The 20,270-nt window shown below is 39.9% G+C and overlaps 1 protein-coding gene across 2 annotated transcripts in view; it reads left to right on the forward strand.

Moving 5' to 3' along the window:
• Positions 1–190: 190 nt before the first annotated feature.
• nectin3a (nectin cell adhesion molecule 3a) overlaps positions 191–20,270 on the forward strand; it is a 31,857-nt gene continuing 11,777 nt past the window's right edge. The window contains exon 1 of one of the 2 annotated variants that reach the window (XM_006796544.2): positions 191–410. In XM_006796544.2, the coding sequence (XP_006796607.2) occupies positions 191–410 (220 nt within the window). The remainder of the gene's footprint in view (positions 411–20,270) is intronic. The other variant, XM_006796545.2, reaches the window with a different exon arrangement.

Here is a 20,270-nt window from a genome sequence, read left to right on the forward strand (position 1 = left end):
AAAGTACCAAATCACACAAGCAAACAAACAAACAAAAAGACAAACGGCTCAATGACAAGCATTTCAGAACTGCGCTAAAAGTGTATACACACGGGGACGAGTGGGTCAGCGCGCGTGCGTTCTTAAGTTTCGTGTGTGTTGTTTTTTTTGTTGACTTGCAGAATGGTACAGCCCACGCGGTTCTGTCGCTATGGAGAGAGGCTCCCCAGGAGCACGAGCCAGAGAGAGAGAGAGAGAGAGAGAGAGAGAGAGAGAGCAGGGACGAGAGAGGAGCGAGGAGAACGGATCCGGGAGTGCCGAGGCGCACAGACACACAGGAATCATGGAGAAAAGATTACCGCTCAGGAGGACTTTGCCATCTAACGGACTGCGACTTTTAATATCCCTCCTCACCTTATACGGACTTACCGGTAAGTTAACGGTTTCTGTATCATCCCTCCCATAATACTTTTGAGGCCATTGAAAGAAGTTGTTGCAGTAGGATTGCTCGGAGAGGGTCCTCACGGATACAGTCCACTACCCAAACCGGCTGGCTAGTTTTTGTTGTTTTGTGGTGGGCTCGTCCTGCTGCATTTAAGCTAAGCTTAAGCAGGCTAGTTGTTGCCTGTGGACAGTTATCTTTACGTTAACACTAATGGGAAAGTAGCTGCTGCGTCAGTTGACCGTTAGCTAAAACTCACTCTCCTCCCCCCATTTGAATTCAACTCCGTTAACATCAGTTAACTTCTTTACATCGGAGCGACTGTTACACACAAGCTAACTGTGTTAAGATTTTCAGCTTATTCCAGGAGACACAACTCAGACACGGCACTGATTGGTGTTATGGTGATAATGGGCAGACCTTCGAGCTGAGGTTACTTACAGTATGTCACATCATGACTTGGCTAACATCATTCAGGGCGTTTGGGGGATTTACCGGCTAGTTTGTCTCCCACCCACATGGTTACAAACTGAGGAGAGGCAGTGATTAGAGGTGCACAGAAATAGACAAGAAATGGAACAATCCGGGTGTCACGTATGGCTACGAAAAAATAGAGTCTCCTTTGTGAAAAGTTTGCCAAGTGGTTGGTTACAGATGGATTGGAGGTTATGTGATACATGACAGAAGGAGAGTCAGTGCAGAGTCTTCAGCTTTGGGGTAAGGGGTGGCAGGGGAAATGAAGACATATTTGAGTGCATGCACTGCAGTCGCAGAGTCTGTAGAAGTATTGACCTGCAGTTGGGCTGCATGCCAGCTGAAGCACCTTCCAGCCCCCTCACTGTCCCGAGGAGAGCAGCTGGAGAGCTTTGCTGTGTCTCAGACACAAACACAGATGGATGCTTAAGTAAATACTACCCAGCAATACACCAGTGTTCTTTTCTTTTCTGAATCCAAGAGCAATACAAGAAAGAAAAACTTTTACTGTATTGCTCATTGTAATGTGTAACATAGTGTTGGGCGGTATGGAAAAAAACCAACTGCATGATGGTATTTTTTTTAAGATTCTGGATGGTTCACAATAGATCTATTATTATTACTATTCTTTAGAGAAAATGTGTGTTTACATTATCTTTTTCATGGCCATCTGTAAGGTTTATACAAAAAAACAACAACACTTCTCTTTTAAACCATTTAAAAGGGAAAAAAGCAATCAAAATAATAAGTAAACCACACTTAGACTCTTATCAGTAGTGCTCATGTGTTCAGCAGACTCGGTCCTTAATAGACTGCTTGTTCTGCTTTTAGGTTAGATGTCAAACTGGCTCCTTAGCATTAATATTTCCACAGCAGAGCTGGGTCTGAAAAAGCCTTGACTAACCTCATATCGCTGCCCTACCTGATTCCCTTTTGCTGTGTGCGAGTAGAGTTCCCTTAGACTTGCCTCCAGTGAAAGTCCAGCACAGAGACAGCATGACACAAAGCGAGTCTCATTTCTTTACAACTGAAAAATCAACAATCGACAAACCCAGCTCCTCTCTGGGTCTCAAGTCATTTGGGTTCATCCCCAGTCTTGTTTTTTTCATCCCCCATATGGCTTCACTGTTCTTGAATGTAATGAGGAAAGCCCACCCTTACTTCCCTAGCTGTTGACACATTGTTATGATGTGTTCAAACCATATGCCAACAGAAGTTTTCATGCAGTGTGATTACATACAGAGTGAAGCGAATTGAAGGAACTTTGCGCTACAGGAGTTGGGATGAAGCTGTTTGCTCAACTTGTGACACACACAAAAATCCACTTCACTCTACGATAGAGGCAAAAAATAAAGAACAAAGCTTGGAGAAAAGCAAGTGAAATCATAGTAAGGCAAGGCAAGTTTATTTATATAGCACATTTCAACAACAAGGTGATTCAAGTAAGGTCTCAAAATACGTGATCATAGCTTGATTCCAGCTATTGTGTTTAGTCTGTCTCTGCCCTCTTTTAAGGGCAAATATTTGTTTGTTTCTAACTTGACTATGTTCATAAAACTAATGCAAGGTCAAACTTTGTGATTTATGTCACAACACTGTGATATTTCTTGGCACCTTTCTGTTTTAGTCATGTAAATGTACTGTTATTAATGCTTTAAGTGGTTTTATCATTAATTATTCCGTACCATGATTTTCTTTTCCCAAAGGTTGTGGATTGTTAATATTGTGTATGATTGGAACTGAGTTAATATGGGTATCATCTCAGTATACTCTTCTGCGCTCCTAGTGGCAATATAGTACATGTAAACCACTGGGAAAACCTGAGCGAGCATTTTGCCTGTTCACCATTATTTTCAAAATTCAAACATGCATGAAATTAAGCTCAGGATGCTGCCCAGCACAAGTGTGGCTCCCAATATAACAGTAACTAATGGCCTTTGAAAAGCTGTGCTTTTTGCCTAGACACTTAGAATTACTATTGATTTATCTCTAATTATATTCTTGCTTAATTGCTTGATCCAAACAATATGTGTTACAGTTTTCCAGAGCTTAAGCTGATGTACAGAGATGCCATGTTTTGTCAGATCTGTAATTAAAGAGCAGATATTTTTGCTTTAAAACCCTAGAAGACTGAGCAAAAACTCTCTGAGAAGCCATGTCTTGTCTTAAATTGTATAATATCTGCTCTTATAGTAAACTGATTAATCGGTTGAGCACTTGTCTTTTGCGCCTGTCCTCCTGCTACAGTCAGTTGCTTTCAACAAATGTTTTTAAAGAAGCCTCTTCGTGCCTTTCTTTTGTGTCTGTACCCACAAAACACTGGTTCATAAATCAGCACAGCAAACCGATAAACAATGCAATGTTGCAATCTGAGCTGATTAGCCTCAAAGGCGTGTTCAAGTGTGTTTGCAGATTTTCCAGTCCAACATGGTACCTCTACAGCCAAATTTTCTTAGCATGAACACATACGATAACCTAGCCAGCATTTTTAGTTTTAGGGGGTTTTTTTTCGGTTTTGTGTTTGGATAAAAATGTGTACAGGTTTATGACTCGTAAAAACATTGTTAGCAGCCATGTGGTCCTAGGGGACATTGTGATGTAAACACTTTTGAAGTTAGTTTTCTTCACTTCGCTGTAGCGTGTGGACAGGATTTTTGAGGAGGGGATTTGTTAAAAGGCGTGGCCACTGGCTGTGAGGACTGTAATTGAAGACCATAGTTTTGTGGTTCCTTCTCTTGGGGCCACATGATTCACAATCTAAATAAATAATGTAGTAATGGAGCCACCCCAAATTACAGACTCAGAAATAGATTTGAAAAGCAGTGCAGCAACTGAGCAGATTTGGTCCTTATAAAGCTTAATATGATTCTGGACTCATTAATTGACAGCATGATGTAGCCAAGAAAGTTACTTTGTCATTAGGAATATAATTAAAACAACCGTGGCTTTGCCACCACATGGAATAGGGCAGATCAGGTCAGGACACTTTTGTTGGGGGAGGAGATTGGATAACTTAATATAAAGTTACATCCCAGTCTTATTGGCTTTTCTGAATAATTACAGCGTTAATACCTTGGGTCGAGTGATTTAACTTTTTCAGGACTGATTACAGACATTAGTAATTATAGAGGTCGATAACCAATATTTTAATATATATTTTTAAAAATAGCATGTTGTCATGTTTTTATTCTGCTATTTTAATGCTTATTTTTTATGTTTTAAGTATTAGCTGTTATGGTGTTTTAGTGTTTGTTTAAGCCTTATGCACTGTTGGGGTTAGCACTGTTGCCTCACAGCAAGAAGGTCCTTGGTTTAAATCCACCATCTGGCCAAGGCCTTTCTATACGGGTACACCGACTGCAGATGTTTGCCTGTCTCTCTGTGTTAGCCCTGCGACAGACTGGTGACTTGTCCATGGTGTACTCTGCCCCTCACCCTGTGGCAGCTGGGATAAGCTCCAGCTACCCTAAATTGGATAAGCAGTAGAAAACTGATGGATGAATATTCAGTGTAGTCTGAAGCTGCCTGCTAACTTAACCACTAGCATAACCCTTTGCCCTTTTGCTGTTTTAGTGTAGCTTTCGCCACTGTGATTCTTTTTCCTTATCTAGTCCCAATATGTCTTGGTTTTCTTCAGTTTTGACAGCATTGTCTTACTTTCACCCCTCCAGCTGGCCTGATAGCAAGCCTGCTATCCTTGCCTTCATTGGATGTCACTGCAAAATATTGCATTTGATCATTAATGCATCTGGGAAACTGCGCATGCTTGCCGTGGTTGTGTGGTCGTACAGCAGAAAGAATTGCAGCATTTATTGCAAGGTCAGCTATATCTGCGATATGCAGTCCAAACCACAGCTCCACTACGGGAGCTGCTTCAGACTGTGTTCTGCTCTGTGCTCAGTGGTGATAGGTTTTTGTCCATAGCATGTAAACAATCAGAACATTATGTGGGTAGGACCCTATATCACAGAAAGTCATACAGAGAGAGGCAGTTTTGTATTGTGACAAATCAGCATGCAAAAACACAGAATAATGACCCCAATAATCAGCCTATCCATAGCTAATGCTTAAAAAAAACACCCTTTGTCATGATCAATTTTGCACCACTCATTTGATGCTTCTTTATATTTCAGCTAGTCTCTTCCAAACAGTGATAGTGATAATTTAGCATGACCTATTGATTTATTTGTCAGTAGATTCAACCATTTCTCTTCATTGCTGATGTTAATTATCCACAGTTGTTATTTGTTATCATAATTATGAGCAAGAAAAATGGCTTTGAAAGAGCATTTTAGCATTTGGATTCACATGTGTGGGTCACAGCTGTCACATCCATCTGAGCCTCCTTATTTGATCTCAGTTGAGAAGCAGCTGACTGAACACCCCTAATCACATTAAATGCACACAGGGTTTTCTTTTTGAAGGAAGGCCATCAGCAGATGAGTGTGTGGCTTTGTTGTGTAGGCTGGTGTTCAGGCTGTGTGGGGAGTTCAGGGAGCAGTCTGTGGTCACCGGCTCCTGTTGACTCCACCCTTTGCTTCCTCTTCCATGACAGATGTGACTGACTGTCAGAGGCTGTGAATGGCAAGCAGCTTCCTGGTGGTCCTTTAGTGAAAGCAGAGTTGTAAACCGCAGGTTTACCTTTTCAGCAAATTTGTTTATAATTTAAAAGACATCATCGTCAGTGACACTAAAGTTGCTGTTTGTTGTACCTTATAAGTGGGGCATAGAAGATAGCACCACTTTCCATTCATTCCAGTGTGAATAGCTCTCTTTTTGTTTTCTTTCTTCTTGAGTGGGCTAATGCACCAGTACGCTTTGGTATTGACTGCAACATGTGTTCCAAAGCATTTTGTTGTTTGTTGAACCACTTGTCATTGACATATGAATCTTTCAAAGATCAAAAAGGAGGCACCTAATTCAAGGGATGAACTGCTGTGCTTTTTGTACATTTTGCAATAAAGCACATTTTACACAAATGTGCAAGTAATGCACGAAAGTCGAAGTAAGCTTGGCTGTGTTAAAGAATAAAGGTGATCTTATCAAATATTGACTTTCAAGAATTATTAGAATTGTAAAAGCTCTATTTTTTGCCTTATATACTGTATACAACCCAATTTCCCATTGTTCTATTGGAGATTATGTATCGGAATTTCAGGAGCGGGACCACGCCTCCAAACACGCTCCTTCCGGTTGTCATCTATATAGGTTCCCCCCAGTTCTGCAAACTGTTCATTCTCGTTTACGTGCCCCACCCTCCCCCCCTCCTTGTTCTCAAGGCCTTCGAGGCCATCCCCAAACCGCAGCTCAATTCATGTCCAAGCATTCACCTTTACCCACTAAAACGCTGTCGAACCTAAAACGAGGACGTGGGCCCAGCTAGTGAAATAAAATATAAAGACTATATAGAATCCATCTAAAAGTAATTTTTAACCCCGCTGTCTCATTTTGTCAGTCACTGACTTCTGGGGGTATTTGTTGTTTTATGTCTGTACCAACTTTAGTAGTTACCAGTCATTATGACTGCAGTGCCTGAGTGCTTAGCCATTCAGAATTGGAAGGATAGGGTAAAATATAGAAAAATACACAAAAAATGCTAATATTAGCAGTACTATTTTTACTAGTGTGTCTTGCCTACTGAATAAATCTTGGATAGACAGGAATCAAATGTTTCAATTACTGAGTCATAGGAAACGGTGCTGTATAAATGTCTTCCAGATATTTCCATGGTTAATTACCTACCGTGAATGAACAGAGGGAAACTTTTTAAACAGTGTTTTTTGTCTGCTGTTTTCAGGAGTCCAGGGTTTTTCCCAGAAAAACAGAAAGAGTAGATCACATTGTGTGGCTGTTAGGGTCACATGAGCACACTGTTGCTTTACAGTCCATATTAAAAAGCTATACATACAGTATGTCCACAGTCAGCAATCCAGTTCCCCAGGAGAGGAGCACAGAGGTTATGGGAAACAGGTGTGGCGGCTGAGCTTCATCCGCTCGGTCTCATTTGTTTCACTCTTTTCAAGTGTGGGATGAGCACGCAGTCAGTTGTGTGCACTGACACACCCCCTGCCACCCAGGTGGGAGATTAACACCCACCAGTCAAATACTGGGCAGTGTTGGTCGTAGAGGGGAAGCTATCTGCAGCGTGGTCTCGTGCCCACAAAGTATGGTGAGTAAGGTGCATTAAATTGAATAAGAATAAGCGCACCTTCATATTACTCATCTGCTCAACCGCATCAAATAATCTCCTGTTGTGTTCTGACTGTGTGCCTGACTGAGTGACATTTTTACCTATGTAGGTAATTACAGTCAAGACTTCTAACACACATACTGCACTTGAAAGTTTCACAAAATGTGTTGGCCACAGCGTTAAGACAATTTTTTTTTTTTTTTTTGAAAGTAACTGTTCTTTATTCCCAGTTTGCATCGTACACAGTTTTGCTACTAGTTGGAGAGCAGTTTTGAGAGTGTTTGCAGATCTTTTATACAGACTACTGTGGCAGCCTGTTAGTAATGAACGTAATTGCAAGGAGGGTTTTGTGACATGCCCTCTTTGTACTTGATTTCATCGCGCAAGATCCAGCAACCTCCAGAAACTACTTGACACTCCAGGAGGGAAGGGGATCATTAACGTGTGACTTAGGGCTGTGCGATATGACCAAAATCTCATATCCTGATATAAGAATTCTATCGTCCGATAACGATATAAATCACAAAAATGTAACATTTTCTGTAAATTCTGTGAATCTCGGGCAGCTCGACTTGTGGGAAGTGTTTCCAGCTGCGCGTCATGTACCTGGAGTCGAGTGTTTTAACCGATGCATGAAACGATACATTTTTAGACATAAGTTGTAACAGCCGCTGTTTTCTTTGTGAGTATTTATTACACGGCGTGCTGCGGGGAAAAGCCTGTTCTAACGTTTGAGTCTAAGGTTTATTTTTTAGCACCTGACGGCTCTTTTTTACTTCTCATCCATAAATAATCTGCTCTTTCACGTGATTCAGTTTATTTTGAAAAGTCTCAACAGGATCTTGAGCTTTATTGTGAAAGGTTTATGTGGAACATAAACAAGCGGACACGCGATGGTGTTACCGTTGTTGTTGCTAACGACGACGCATAAAAACAGGCGCTTGTCCGTCTGTAGTGTGGTTATATTAAATATAAGAGAAAGAGAGAACTTTAAGAAATTAATATAGCCACTACAGTGACCATCAAAACGATGAAAAAATATTGCCGTAAACAGTTTATTTAGCGACACCACGAAACAAACGATAGCGTAAAATGAAACGATAGACGTTTTTAGATCATCATCCGATATATATCATTATATCGAACAGCCCTAGTGTGACCGAGACCTCAGTTATTTATTTATTTATTTTTTTAAAAAGGTATGTAAAGTGGGGCCCTGCGACAGACTGGCGACCTGTCCAGGGTGTACCCCGCCTCTCGCCCTATGACAGCTGGGATAGGCTCCAGCGCCCCCCGCGACCCTGAAAAGGATAAGCGGAAGCGGATGGATGGATGTAAAGTGGGATTTTTTTTTTTTTTTACATATTTAAGAAGTCATGAGTACACCTCCTTTCATGTGCATAGGCTCAAACTCTCTCCTCAAACTCCATCTTTTGTTTATTTTTAGAGGTTGTTTAGTTTTCCTTTTAGCACCAGCCATGTTTTACCCATGTGTGCTCTAAGCTCTCTAGCATGATGTTTATTTAGTAATAAAACATGTGATATGCACAGAGAAAGAAAACAGACATTTTATTGAAAGATGTTTTCACCTCCGTCAGTCAGTTGCAATTCTGGCTTTTATCAAAGATCTTATTTACCCTCCTTGATCTAATTCTCATTGTATGGTTCTTTTTTGTGGGGATAATCATTGACATACACCTGAATTAAGCAGTGAAAGCACAAAAATATTTGGCTAATTGGAGGTTGAAAGGTTCAGTTCCTTGTTCCTCCTGTCCTCATGTGTGCTTGGGCAAGGTACTGAGCTTCAAATGGCCCCAGTTGCATCAATCTCTGTGTGAGTGTGAGATGGGTAAAAAGCACTTAAAGGCATGTGGAAAAAGAAAAGTCATATATAAATACCAGTTCACTTGCCGTTTACGGTTGAACTGTGATCCAAACCCAGAAGTGAGAAGGAAATGTTCACTGCATGCTTTATTTACAATAATATATTTTCTCATGAGTGACAGCCTTAAATTATTTCTTGCATTACCAAGGGTAGAGTTTAAAGAACTGCGGAATTTAACATTTATCTGAAACAGCCTGTTTGTCTTTAAGAAAATCAATGCCGTGACACTTTTTGGATTTCACAGTTACTGTTTTATCTGCTGTGGTCCAGGTTTTCAGACACTGAAACCCAGGGAAGGAAAACCTGTCTCCTAATTCACACTTTGCTAATTTATCTTTCTGAGCATGGTCCAGAATGCAGATTTGTTGCAGTAAATGCTTCAACACAATACTGCACAGCCGTACTCTTGCTGGTTTTCAGACAGATTGTTCTGTTCCCCTGAGAATCACCGCTACACTACCCATGTCCATGCAGCCCCCTTCTCCATACTTCAGTCTCTCTGCTTCTGTTTTAGTTTCTGATCCCTTCTTCCTTTCAGCTGAATACATTTTCCCACCTTGATTAAAGCACAAGCAAAGAAGAACAAACAGACTGCAGGTTTTATTACTGTTTAATATTGATGAAGGAAAGTGGACCATATCTGTACCCTTTTTTTTCCCCCCACATTAAGTTACTCTGTCACTGAGGGGATGAGTCATAAATCAGTGCTAATCTCTGAGAAACTTCATGGTTGTTGTTGTTTTTGCCTTGAAAAGAATAATCAACAAAACAAATGGACAGACCGGTTCCTTTTAGGTCTTAAAAGAGAGGAACAATATCAGATTTTTGAGAAAGCAATGCACATACTCTACATCCTAAATGTGTTAGGCAAGCAATAACAGAAATCTTTGTTTTGTACATGTGAGCTTGTGTAACCTAAATTTGTTAAATCTATTTGTTAAAAGTTTGAATATCTTTTTATTTAACAAATGCAGGTGAATGTGGAGAGTGTGTAGTACGTACTTATGCATTTGCCTGTTTCTCTGAGGTCCCTGTGGATACAAGCTTCAATCAGCTTTGCATTTTGTGTTTTAACAAAAGACCTGAGTGACCCAGACACCTACATATTATCTCCTTGTTCTCTCTGTTCAAAGTGGGTGGCACATTTGAATTAAGAGAAGCGCCTTAATCTGCTGCAGAAAAATGGTGAGAGTATGTGAGTGGGTGTGCCGGAAAAACAAACTTCCTCTTAGCAGGATAATGCTGGGGCAATGCCACACTGACCAAACTACTTACTACTTATATAAACAGGACAGGATTTTGCTGGTTTGCTTTACTTCCTCCCCCTTTTGTAAAACAGCCAATATTGCTCTATACGTGCATAGAAATCATAATATACTAATTGCACTAATTAAAACCCACAGGTGTAATCCTATCTGAGCGATATCTGAGTCTGTCTTTAAGTTATTCCAATTTATCTGTTTGATTGTGGTAGAAATCATAAAGGGGATTACTTTAATCAGTAATTGAAATCTGGTTTGTTTAACACTTCGGTTAACTGCTGGTCTATGCTAGCCTATGTTAGCCTATGCTAGGCTTTAGGCTCGGACCTATAGCCTCCACCTGGGTGTTTGCAGGGACAGCAAGAGGACCTTGTGCCACGGGACTCGTGCACCTTAAGAGAGATCATCTCAGTAGCTACAGGGACAGTGAAGAGCTGAAGCCAAAAACCATCTGTTACCTTGGTTGCATGCCACTGAACACCAAACAAAGGCAGCTGCAGGTTCATCCTCAGAAACCTTTTACAACTTTTGCCCTGGATAGATCTTGTTGATCAAAGACTCTTTCCGTCATTGCTCAAGTTAAGGTAAACTGTGACTGTGTTTTGGCTTTCACACTTAGTTTATGCCCCATTTGTTGCCCTTGCGAAATTTGGCGCATGCCAAGAGTGATATCAAAAATACTGGCGGCAGCACTGTTTTTTGTCTGACACACAGCCGGCACACCCAAGTTGGAACAGATTGGTCTTTACCAGCAATTCAATTACATGTCAGCATAGAAACTTAGATGAAGATGCTGCAGCAGTTGAAAAAAGATGATATGTTCGTAAGAAAACTGGGGATAAAAAAGTGTACTGAGGCCAGTAGGCTTTAAGCACCAGTGGTCATGGGACTGAGGTTAAAGTTTACACGAGCAATGGTCAATGCATCAAGCATAATCACAGCTTTAAGTTAGTACAAATGCAAATCACCGAAAGAAGAAAGGTTGTGCTTGGCTCTGTAATAGTTGGAGCTATAATCTGATAAATTATCCAGCATGGTTATACAATATACTAAAATGTATCAGGATTTTCGTGGACATGTTTTTCAAAACTCAGATCCCATCAGAAGGGATCATATCAGCTTCTCTAGTCCAAACAACACCAGGCATAATGTATTAGTACTGGGCATTTGACTGGAATTAAAAATCCTTTCTTTTCTGTACAATATTTTGCCAACTCTAGCCTGCTGACTTTGCAGCATGAAGTATTTTGCTTCATACTCATATTTAGATTAATATCATAATGTGAGATTATTATTTGGGGAACTTTTTGCAACAGAAAATATGACTGCAGTACACACCCTCAGCCATTGGTCATAATCTTGACATTGTGCTTATGTTGTATGTGCTTCAAGGTTGTGGTTTGGTGTGGCTCACCAATGACTAATTGTAAAGTAAAAAAAAGTATGTAAGTAAGTTGACCTAGTACTTTTGTAGTCCAAGCAACTCAGAGTCACTTTCTTCTGCTTTTCATTCATTTCATATCAATATTTTAAGTTTATTAGCATGACCACACATGTATTTAAATATGCTTGTAATCAACATTCAAGTTAAGTGTTTAGCTGATTAGAAGATAAAATGGCATAATTGAGTATTTCTCATATCCAGCCACATTATTGTTCCATCTTTGTTGGAGTTAATGAACACAGCTCTTTGTATATACACAGATGATGTCCACTGAGTAGCATTGTTTTTGACATTCATAGGCCTTGGAGTTGATAATTTTAAATACTGGTTGTTCACAGAAATTGGCATCATGCAAGAAATCCAGAATTAGACAATCATGAGAATCATTTGAAAGCAAAACATTGTAATTCCCTCTGGGGGCTGTGGGAAAGTATGTTTCCATTATGTTTGATTGGCTTAATGAAAGTACAGTAGCCCATTTAGACTCAGCGAAAGGCAGTGGAGTCTGTGATCAGTAGAGAACTCATTTTTTCTTCGCTGTAAAGCCCTCAGCACCACCCAACAAGGGCGGGATCTATTTCTGTCCTAATTTCTTCATCAGGAAATTACAGTAATTTTCAGGGAATAATGACATGTAAATGCGGAGGCAACAGCAGGTACCTAAAAACAAAGTGTGCCTCTAAGGTCATTGCAAGGTTAACATAGTTTAGGAGGCTGTTGTTTTCACCCAACTTCTTTTATTAGCACAGAGCCTGGAGTGGAGGGTTATCCTTGTAGCCATAGTATACTGTCCTTGCTTGGCCTGTTTGGGATTTTAACAAATGCTGTGAATGATTTACTGGGATTAGTTAATCGGATACTAAGACACCCATGAAGCACACCTTGTTGTTTTGTAGACACTTCACCGGTGCAATGTCTGCCCAGCCAAGTCAACAGTTACTAAAGCAATGGATTGCTGTGAAATGTTTATACAGGACGTGTCAAACTCATTTTGGTCAAGTCATTGGCCAAATACATTCCAACTTGATCTCAAGCAGGATGCACCTTTTCCCTTTCTTGAAGTCTAAAGTCTAAAGATGTAATGATATGTTCAGCTGAAAGGCTCCAATTACTCAACTCCCCTAAAACTTTACCAGATTCCAGAAGGTATTATTTCTTTTCAAATTATGTTTCTAATCTATTGATCTGCAGCCTAAGTGTAATTTTCGTCACTGTGTTGTATAGGGAGAGTGGTCTATGTTAGCACCTACTTGTCAGGGATTTCATACACTTAAGCTCTAATTAAGAAATTCTCAAATTGTTGCCTCTCTATTTTAAAAAAAGAGACCTTCAAAATTAAGTTGCTTATTCTCACAGCACAAAGGCATATTCTTCTTTGTCTTCTTCTTTATGCCTCATCCCATGCAAAACCATTTTAATCTGGGAAGAAATTCCATCTGATCCCCCCAGAATCAGATCATTTATACTAAATGAACAGATTTTATCTAATCTGAATGTAGATAAAACATGTTTATGTTTCTCTGCATCATAGGTATTAGATTGGTGTAGTTTTGCAGTGAAACTATGTTGTATCCCATGCTATTGAGGCAGGTTTCTTGTTGGTTGGTTGTAGAGAAAATCACAGACAACTAAAACAAGATTTTACTTCAGATTATGACATATGGATTGGGTGAAAATTGATTTGGTGGCAAAAAACTGGAAGAAAATAACACAAATTAAAAAGTGCAAAGTTGTGACCCAAGCCATTGTACTTTGAAGGTCTTTAACTGACAAAGGATTTGTTAAATATACTGAAGTTGTATAAAAAACATAGACTGGTTTAAATGGAAAGCATTTATTTTTCTAATTTAACCCACATGTCATTTTTGCCTTCTTAGATCAGCTGTGACTTTTGTAAATAGCCTTCTCTGTCCTTTTCCACATGCATGGAAAAATAACATTTCCACCCATCTTTGGGTCATCTAGCAAATTTGCACGCACATACTAAAATACCGCAAACCCCCACAGCAAACAATAACAAATCCCACACAGTAGGACAGGACACTGTAGGAATGTTTGTCTTCCACTATGTACCAAGCAACACAATGCCCTTCACAGGTCCTACGGCACAGCTATAGTTGACTCTGATGAGAGTTTGCTTTCTGTCATGACACTCTGTATGCCTACATTATTGATCTTTTTTCTTTTAAGCTCCGATCTTTAATCAAATGTGACTCAGATGTGAAGGACACACAAGTCTGCATTGCTATGGGGGAGCAAAGAGAAAGAGGTTTTTAAGAGGACAGTGACATGTGAAAGAGGCCTGCCCTGCCCCTTTTTTAAAGGCCTGTCAGCCTGTATTTGTCTATGTCATGAATTAGACCCCTGAAAAAAACTCACACCCTCACAGGATATAATACTCGGAAGGAAGGGGGGGGTCACACTGCACAAATATTTCTAACAATAAAAGCATACTATTCACCAATGCGCCACTTGGCCGATCCTGTTTCTAACTGATTAAGGAAGAGTTATAGGTGCCGCAAGAATGAAGAAAAGATGTGGGGGCCTGTGTTTGGCATATAGGCATTGTCTAATGATTTATTTTTCCTTGCTACTACTTTAGAAGCTAACAATACTAAGTGGTTCTGCACTGCCAGTTCACTTTATTATGTTAGCGGTGTTTAAAGTTATAGATGTCTCTCAAATAGAGGACCTGGTACAATGTCTGCGAAAAAAATCCTCATGTCCACTTAGATATTAGCAGATAATTATTTTCTGCTTTTTTGTGTGATATTGGCAGTGTGTGCAAATGAAATTATCAAATGAATGTTAATGAACATTTTTACAATGTGACCTTGATCATCAGAAGGAAGTTTTAATAGTAAGCCAATGGTTCTGTTGGCTTATATGAGAGGGAGAGAGTGTCTGTAAGGAGTATAAATTACTGCACTCATTAAACAGTAATGAAACACTGCCCTTCAACCCACCTACCTCCTACACTCACTTAAAAATCACTGAACCAGGAAAGGGAGCAAGCTGTAGGCTAACAAACTGGAGAGGAGCATGACAGGGATAACCTTTACCTTCAGAATGATCATTTTTCCCACAGACATGTTTTCATTTATAAACAAAACTGATTTGTTCGCTAAGTTCGATAAGATTTTTTCTTAGACCTGGTATTCTGAGGGTTTTCCATTGACATGTTTCATATGTAGTTCTAAACATGCCTTAAAGTTTGATGCTTGTTAAATATTAATTAAAAACAGAACACAACAAACAGAACACAAAAATGACTGAATCCCTATATTTAGCTGAAAATGTTACCAATATCAAGGAGCAAGCAACAGTAGGCAACTCAGCACAAGCCTGCACTCAGCTTCCTTGCTCTCTGACCTCAGTAAATATTTTCCTGATGAGTTAATGACCTCAGTAACTACTTTCAAGGCTTACTGAATTTTGTATTTCATGATCTCCATTGGAGTCAAAAAGGAGGATAAAAGAAGGCCCACTGTGTAACTTTGTTTCAGTCAGATCTCCACATTACCAGTTGTGTTCACTTTCAAAAAACCACATAAGTGAGGATGGAAAGGCTCAGCTTGAGATTGCCTTGTGTCTTATAAAAATTAAGATGGCAACATCTTTTATGCGCAGTCTTCGGACTGTATATAAAACTGCAGGTTTGATCAATTATGTGAACTTGTTGAATTTTGTCATGTTCCTTTATGTTTATAAACTATGTAAACATTAGACAATTTTTAGCCATGTTATTGTTTCTTTTATTGTTGTAATTGCAATATGTTTGTCTGAAACAGGGCTCTGTTGTAAATGAAACATTAGGTTTTAATAAAACTACCTCTATAAATAAAGGTTAAATACAATAAACAAAGCACATTTAAAACGACAACATTGACCAAAGTGCTCGACATGAACAATAAAATAAGATATACACTCATATACATGCCAGCACACAAGAGTAAATATATTTACAGGATTGCGAAAATACATGAGACAATACAGCAGACTAAATATCTAAGCTCTCAGTCCAGGATGTAAGCCAAGGAATAAAAAAGTATTTTTAAAAATAAGCAATGGGGAGGCCAGCCTAACATTACTTTATCAGTATCATAAGTGTGAGATGTCAACTTAGAGAAACCCGGTATCAGCTCATGTCAAAAGTTAAAATGATCCAGCTCAGATTCATTTTCATGACCTGACATAGATCAGGATGTTTGTTCACTCTTCTGTCTTCACTGCTGAACTTCTACTGAATAGCTGCCCTATTTTCTTGCTTTGTGTTGTATTCATTCTCTGCTCAACTCAGTTTCCTCTTGCTTTTAGTCTTAAACCACACTCCCTCTTGCACAGATCCTATGTCTGCATTCTTCTCTTGTGAGGTCTTCAGATCAGTTCCTCATGAGTGCTGTTTGACATGATAATCTATGCATGGAGTTTGTCTATATGAACCTGACATATTGTCTGTTTTGTTGCTGCTCATGAATGTTGCTGGCTGTGGATCCTTCTTGTTTCACACTGCTCTGAAACGGACTGCAGGGTTCATTGGGAGGATCTCAAGCCACGAGACTGCTTCCTCAGGGGAGGTCAAGGCTGAAGCTGGGTCGGGTCTCTGATAGGTGGAGATTTTGGCTCGTCTAGTGGCCGACTTGGACTGTTTGAGTGTTGCCAGGCAAAAAGGAAGGTTTTGATTTACCATCGCGTCTTCCGAGCAGCTTGTCGCAATTAGTGATGTCAGCAGGGAAAGAAACAAATATGAGGCATTTCTTCAAAGAGCAAGCGTACTCTTCCCATGAGTTCATTTTTTCCTCGGGTTTCTGAAGAGAAAAGGGGGCAAAAGTGCAGCCTGTTTCTCTTTGGCCAAGTTAGGTTTTGCAGGTCAGGGTGTTCTTTGTGATCTGCAGGCTAAGGTGTCACATTTAAACTGAACCAACTGGATTATAAAGCGTCAAAAACAGTGACAACATATAAAGTTGGACGGCATGATAAGTTTTGTTTGTATGTTTATTTCATAAGCCGTACTTTTTAGATGGATAACCAATAATGAACTTAGTGACACATCTGAGCTGTGCCTCAGCTCTGCATTCTATTTTCTTGATTTAAGCTGCATGACACTGTTTTTTAACACATTGCTTACATTTAGTTGCCTGCCATATTTTAGACGATTTATCACAGCGCTCTAGTTTGTGAGCATTGGTTGTGTTTTTCATGGTTGCAGCTAGCAGTGCCAAGTTTCCCCACTCTCCTCCTGGCTGTAGGTATCCCATGCAGAGGCCATCTGTCTCTACTCCCCTAATGGTAAGGGTGGAGTCCTCTTTAAACACCTCCCCCGCACACGCACTGCCACCACCACCCCGTTCCCTCTTATTTTCAAATGCCTACTGCAAAACAAACAGAGCATGGCATAGATGGAGTTTAGTTTCTTTGTGTGCTTTGACTGACCTGAAAACTGACACGAGTCAGACAAACTACCTACAGTAGCAGTTGGGGTGTCGTGTCAGGTAGCAGCAGAATGTGGAGCATGTTGAAGAGAAGTTGGGTTAGAGACACGTGTCTGCATACATCAGTACAATGTCACGCATGCCAAGTATGTAAGTGTGCTGCAGGAGGGGGTTTTATCAGCCTGCCATCTACATTCTTGTTTCTGTCATAGATACGTTGTAGGTCTTGATCTCTCTGTCAAGCGTTTGTCTTTTTTTCTTTCGTCAAGCCAAACAAATGAGTTGCACTAGTAAGGTGACAAAAAAGAAAACAGCTGTTGTGATGGCTCAGATGACTGTGGAGTGGAGACTGTGGCTCTGACCCTGATTCTCCCCCACACAAGTGCATCCAGAGGACTCCTATAGAAATAATGCAAACACGGGGCAACAAATGCACTAGAAAGCACATTATAGGACTTTTGTGGGGAAATGAAGTAATGACCCAGAGTGACTTTTCCAAATGTCATTTTCAAGCAGATGGCAAATAAGGCCACCTGGACTAAACAATTCAGGTTAAAAGTTTAGATGCAGTGCAGAGCTGTGTTGGGTCAGTCTGCACACACAGAAAGGTTTGAAAATGTTTGTGAGGAAGAAGAAAAAAACTCAGGAAAGCCCAAATGTGACAGTACAGCATGAACCTTCACAACACAATGCAACATACATTTAAGACTGAGCAGCCATTCAAAGTATATGCCCGACTCGCACACATGTTCACACACTTATTTCTTATTTTGGAAGAGAGAAACTCAGTGTGTGTTTGTCCGTGTGTGTATGTGTGTAGTCACTGAAATTACAGGGGACGTAATGGAGCACGGGGAGCCTCAGCCTCATTGGCTGTATTCCTCAGAAACCAAGATAGCATTGCTGTGGCTTACCGCTCACATTCATGCCAGCAACTCAAAATACCAGCCAGTGGACCACTTTTATAAGCTTTACTCCATACACATCCGAGACAACGGACAAAGTGGAACTATATGGCTCCCAAATATAACTTACTCTGCAAGCATGTCAAGAAACCCAAGAAATACTGTTTGATTATTTTGAATAAAATCACCTTTTTATGTTTTATGTATGCAACTTTTTCACAAAGTTTAAGGTGGATGTATTCTGCTTTTCAACCTGAAGCAGGGCTGTAAGTCTTTGTACGACTCTGAAAAATGAGTAAACGTGCGTCAATCAATCACTCATTGGTGCGATTGTTCTAGAAAAGAAAAAAAAAACAGGAAGGATTTTTTTCCATTTAGAGCACTAGCCAGAAACCTGCAATTTAAGGTTTATTTCAGGTTACCTTTCCAAGATACAGCATTCATTCCCACCAAACTAGATGTTTTTGTTTGTTTTGTTTAAACACAGCCATATGCCTGTCAGCAGTGATCTGTAAAGTGATAGGGATGAGAATCTTTGGCAATAAAAATATTCAGTTCTGATTGTTGGTGTCATGGTTTGATCAATTCAAAAAGGAGAAAGAGGATTTCTTTGTTTTGGTTCTTAGTTCTGTACACAATAGGGTTGGCACTAGGGCTGGGCTATATCATACCGTTCACGGTAATACCGGTGTAATGTTGGGCAACGATAAGAAAATGAAATATCGCGATAGAATATGGGTAAAACGCGCATGCGCAGTGCCTTTGTTTACATACACACATGGCGGCGACGCAGAATGAGAAGAGCGAAAGTGGATCGTTAACTGAAACTGATGAACCAGAATTGGTTTGTAAAAATGCTGCAACTTCAGTGGTGTGGAACTGGTTTAGCTTTCATCCGTCAGATACACAACAAAGCACTATTTTTGGTAGAGCATGCTAGCGGGCCGTCGTTATTACCGTGTTGTTTGGAAAACACGACACACTTAAAATCAATCCTTTGATTTTCCTGATAGTCGACAGTGCCCCTTATAATCCCGTGTGCCTTATGTATGAATTCTGGTTGTGTTTACTGACCTTGAAACGATTTTATGTGGTACACGGCGCTCAAAAATCTGTCAAATGTTTCAGTACGACTTTGCTAAGCTACGAACCCACACCGCTTGATGGATTGTCGGAGCATTACAGCTATTGTAGGCAGGCACCTCGCGGAGTGATACGTACTGTGCTTCAACATAATATTACCGTGTTGTGTGTGTGTATAACCTCTTTTTAAGTTTTGTGGATATTCTACATGCATGGTTATGCTGAGGATATGTCGGCCAATTTCCACTGGAAATGCCTTTTGGTTAAACTGTCAGCAAGGATTTGCATTTGCACTGTTAAATTTTTATATAACTTTAATCCACATAAAAAACAGCTGCTTGTTTAAGTGAAAATACATTGATGTTTTTTTTGCACTAATAAAGTTGAGGAGTTGTAAAGCATTTTGTCTAGTGTCAATTATATCGTCAGTTATATCGTTATCGCAAATTTTCAAATGTATATTGTGATAAATATTTTTGGTCATATCTCCCTGTTCTAGTTGGCACATGTACTCTGTACTCCATAGGCTGATGTGTTCTTCTTTGGGGCAGCATAGGATTCTTGCATGCACCCATTGTATTATCATTATCCATCCATGCACAATGCACAATGTGTGGGGCACCCATCAGTACAACGCTTGTATACAATGTGCCAAACTATTGACCCCTATCATTTGCCTGCTGAGCTGCAAATGAAACTTAGCTGAGTGTTAAGTAGTGCTGATTATGTCATTTTCTGATTAAGGCGTGTTTACAGAAAATTACAGAAAATGTTGGTGGGCACGAGGCTCATTGTGACACACAACGAGCCTCGTGCCTACCAATTTCTGAAATTACCGTTAGCTAGAGCCTGGTGAACTCTATCACACTTGCAGATGCAGTAACTACATATTATTAGTAACACCAATTCCAGACAAATGCAGAGAAAGCTCTTTTTGTAAAACTTATTTGTTTAGGTTATTTTTATATAGCTTATAAATAGTATATTGTTAGTTTTTTGTTGTAGAGTTTGTTTCTATTATTTTGTAAGAAACAAAATGGTGTCATCAGCATAAGGCAGTGGTCACACACTTATGGTCAGTGCATCCTACAGTTATTCTACTGGTTTGTGATGTACTAGGCTAATCCTAGCATACGCCTCTTTTAATAGATATTGGTTCTCATATGTGTTAAAA

This window comes from Neolamprologus brichardi, chromosome 14 (genome assembly GCF_056152115.1).
Source record: "Neolamprologus brichardi isolate AB-2024 chromosome 14, ASM5615211v1, whole genome shotgun sequence".
NCBI classification, from domain to species: domain Eukaryota; kingdom Metazoa; phylum Chordata; class Actinopteri; order Cichliformes; family Cichlidae; genus Neolamprologus; species Neolamprologus brichardi.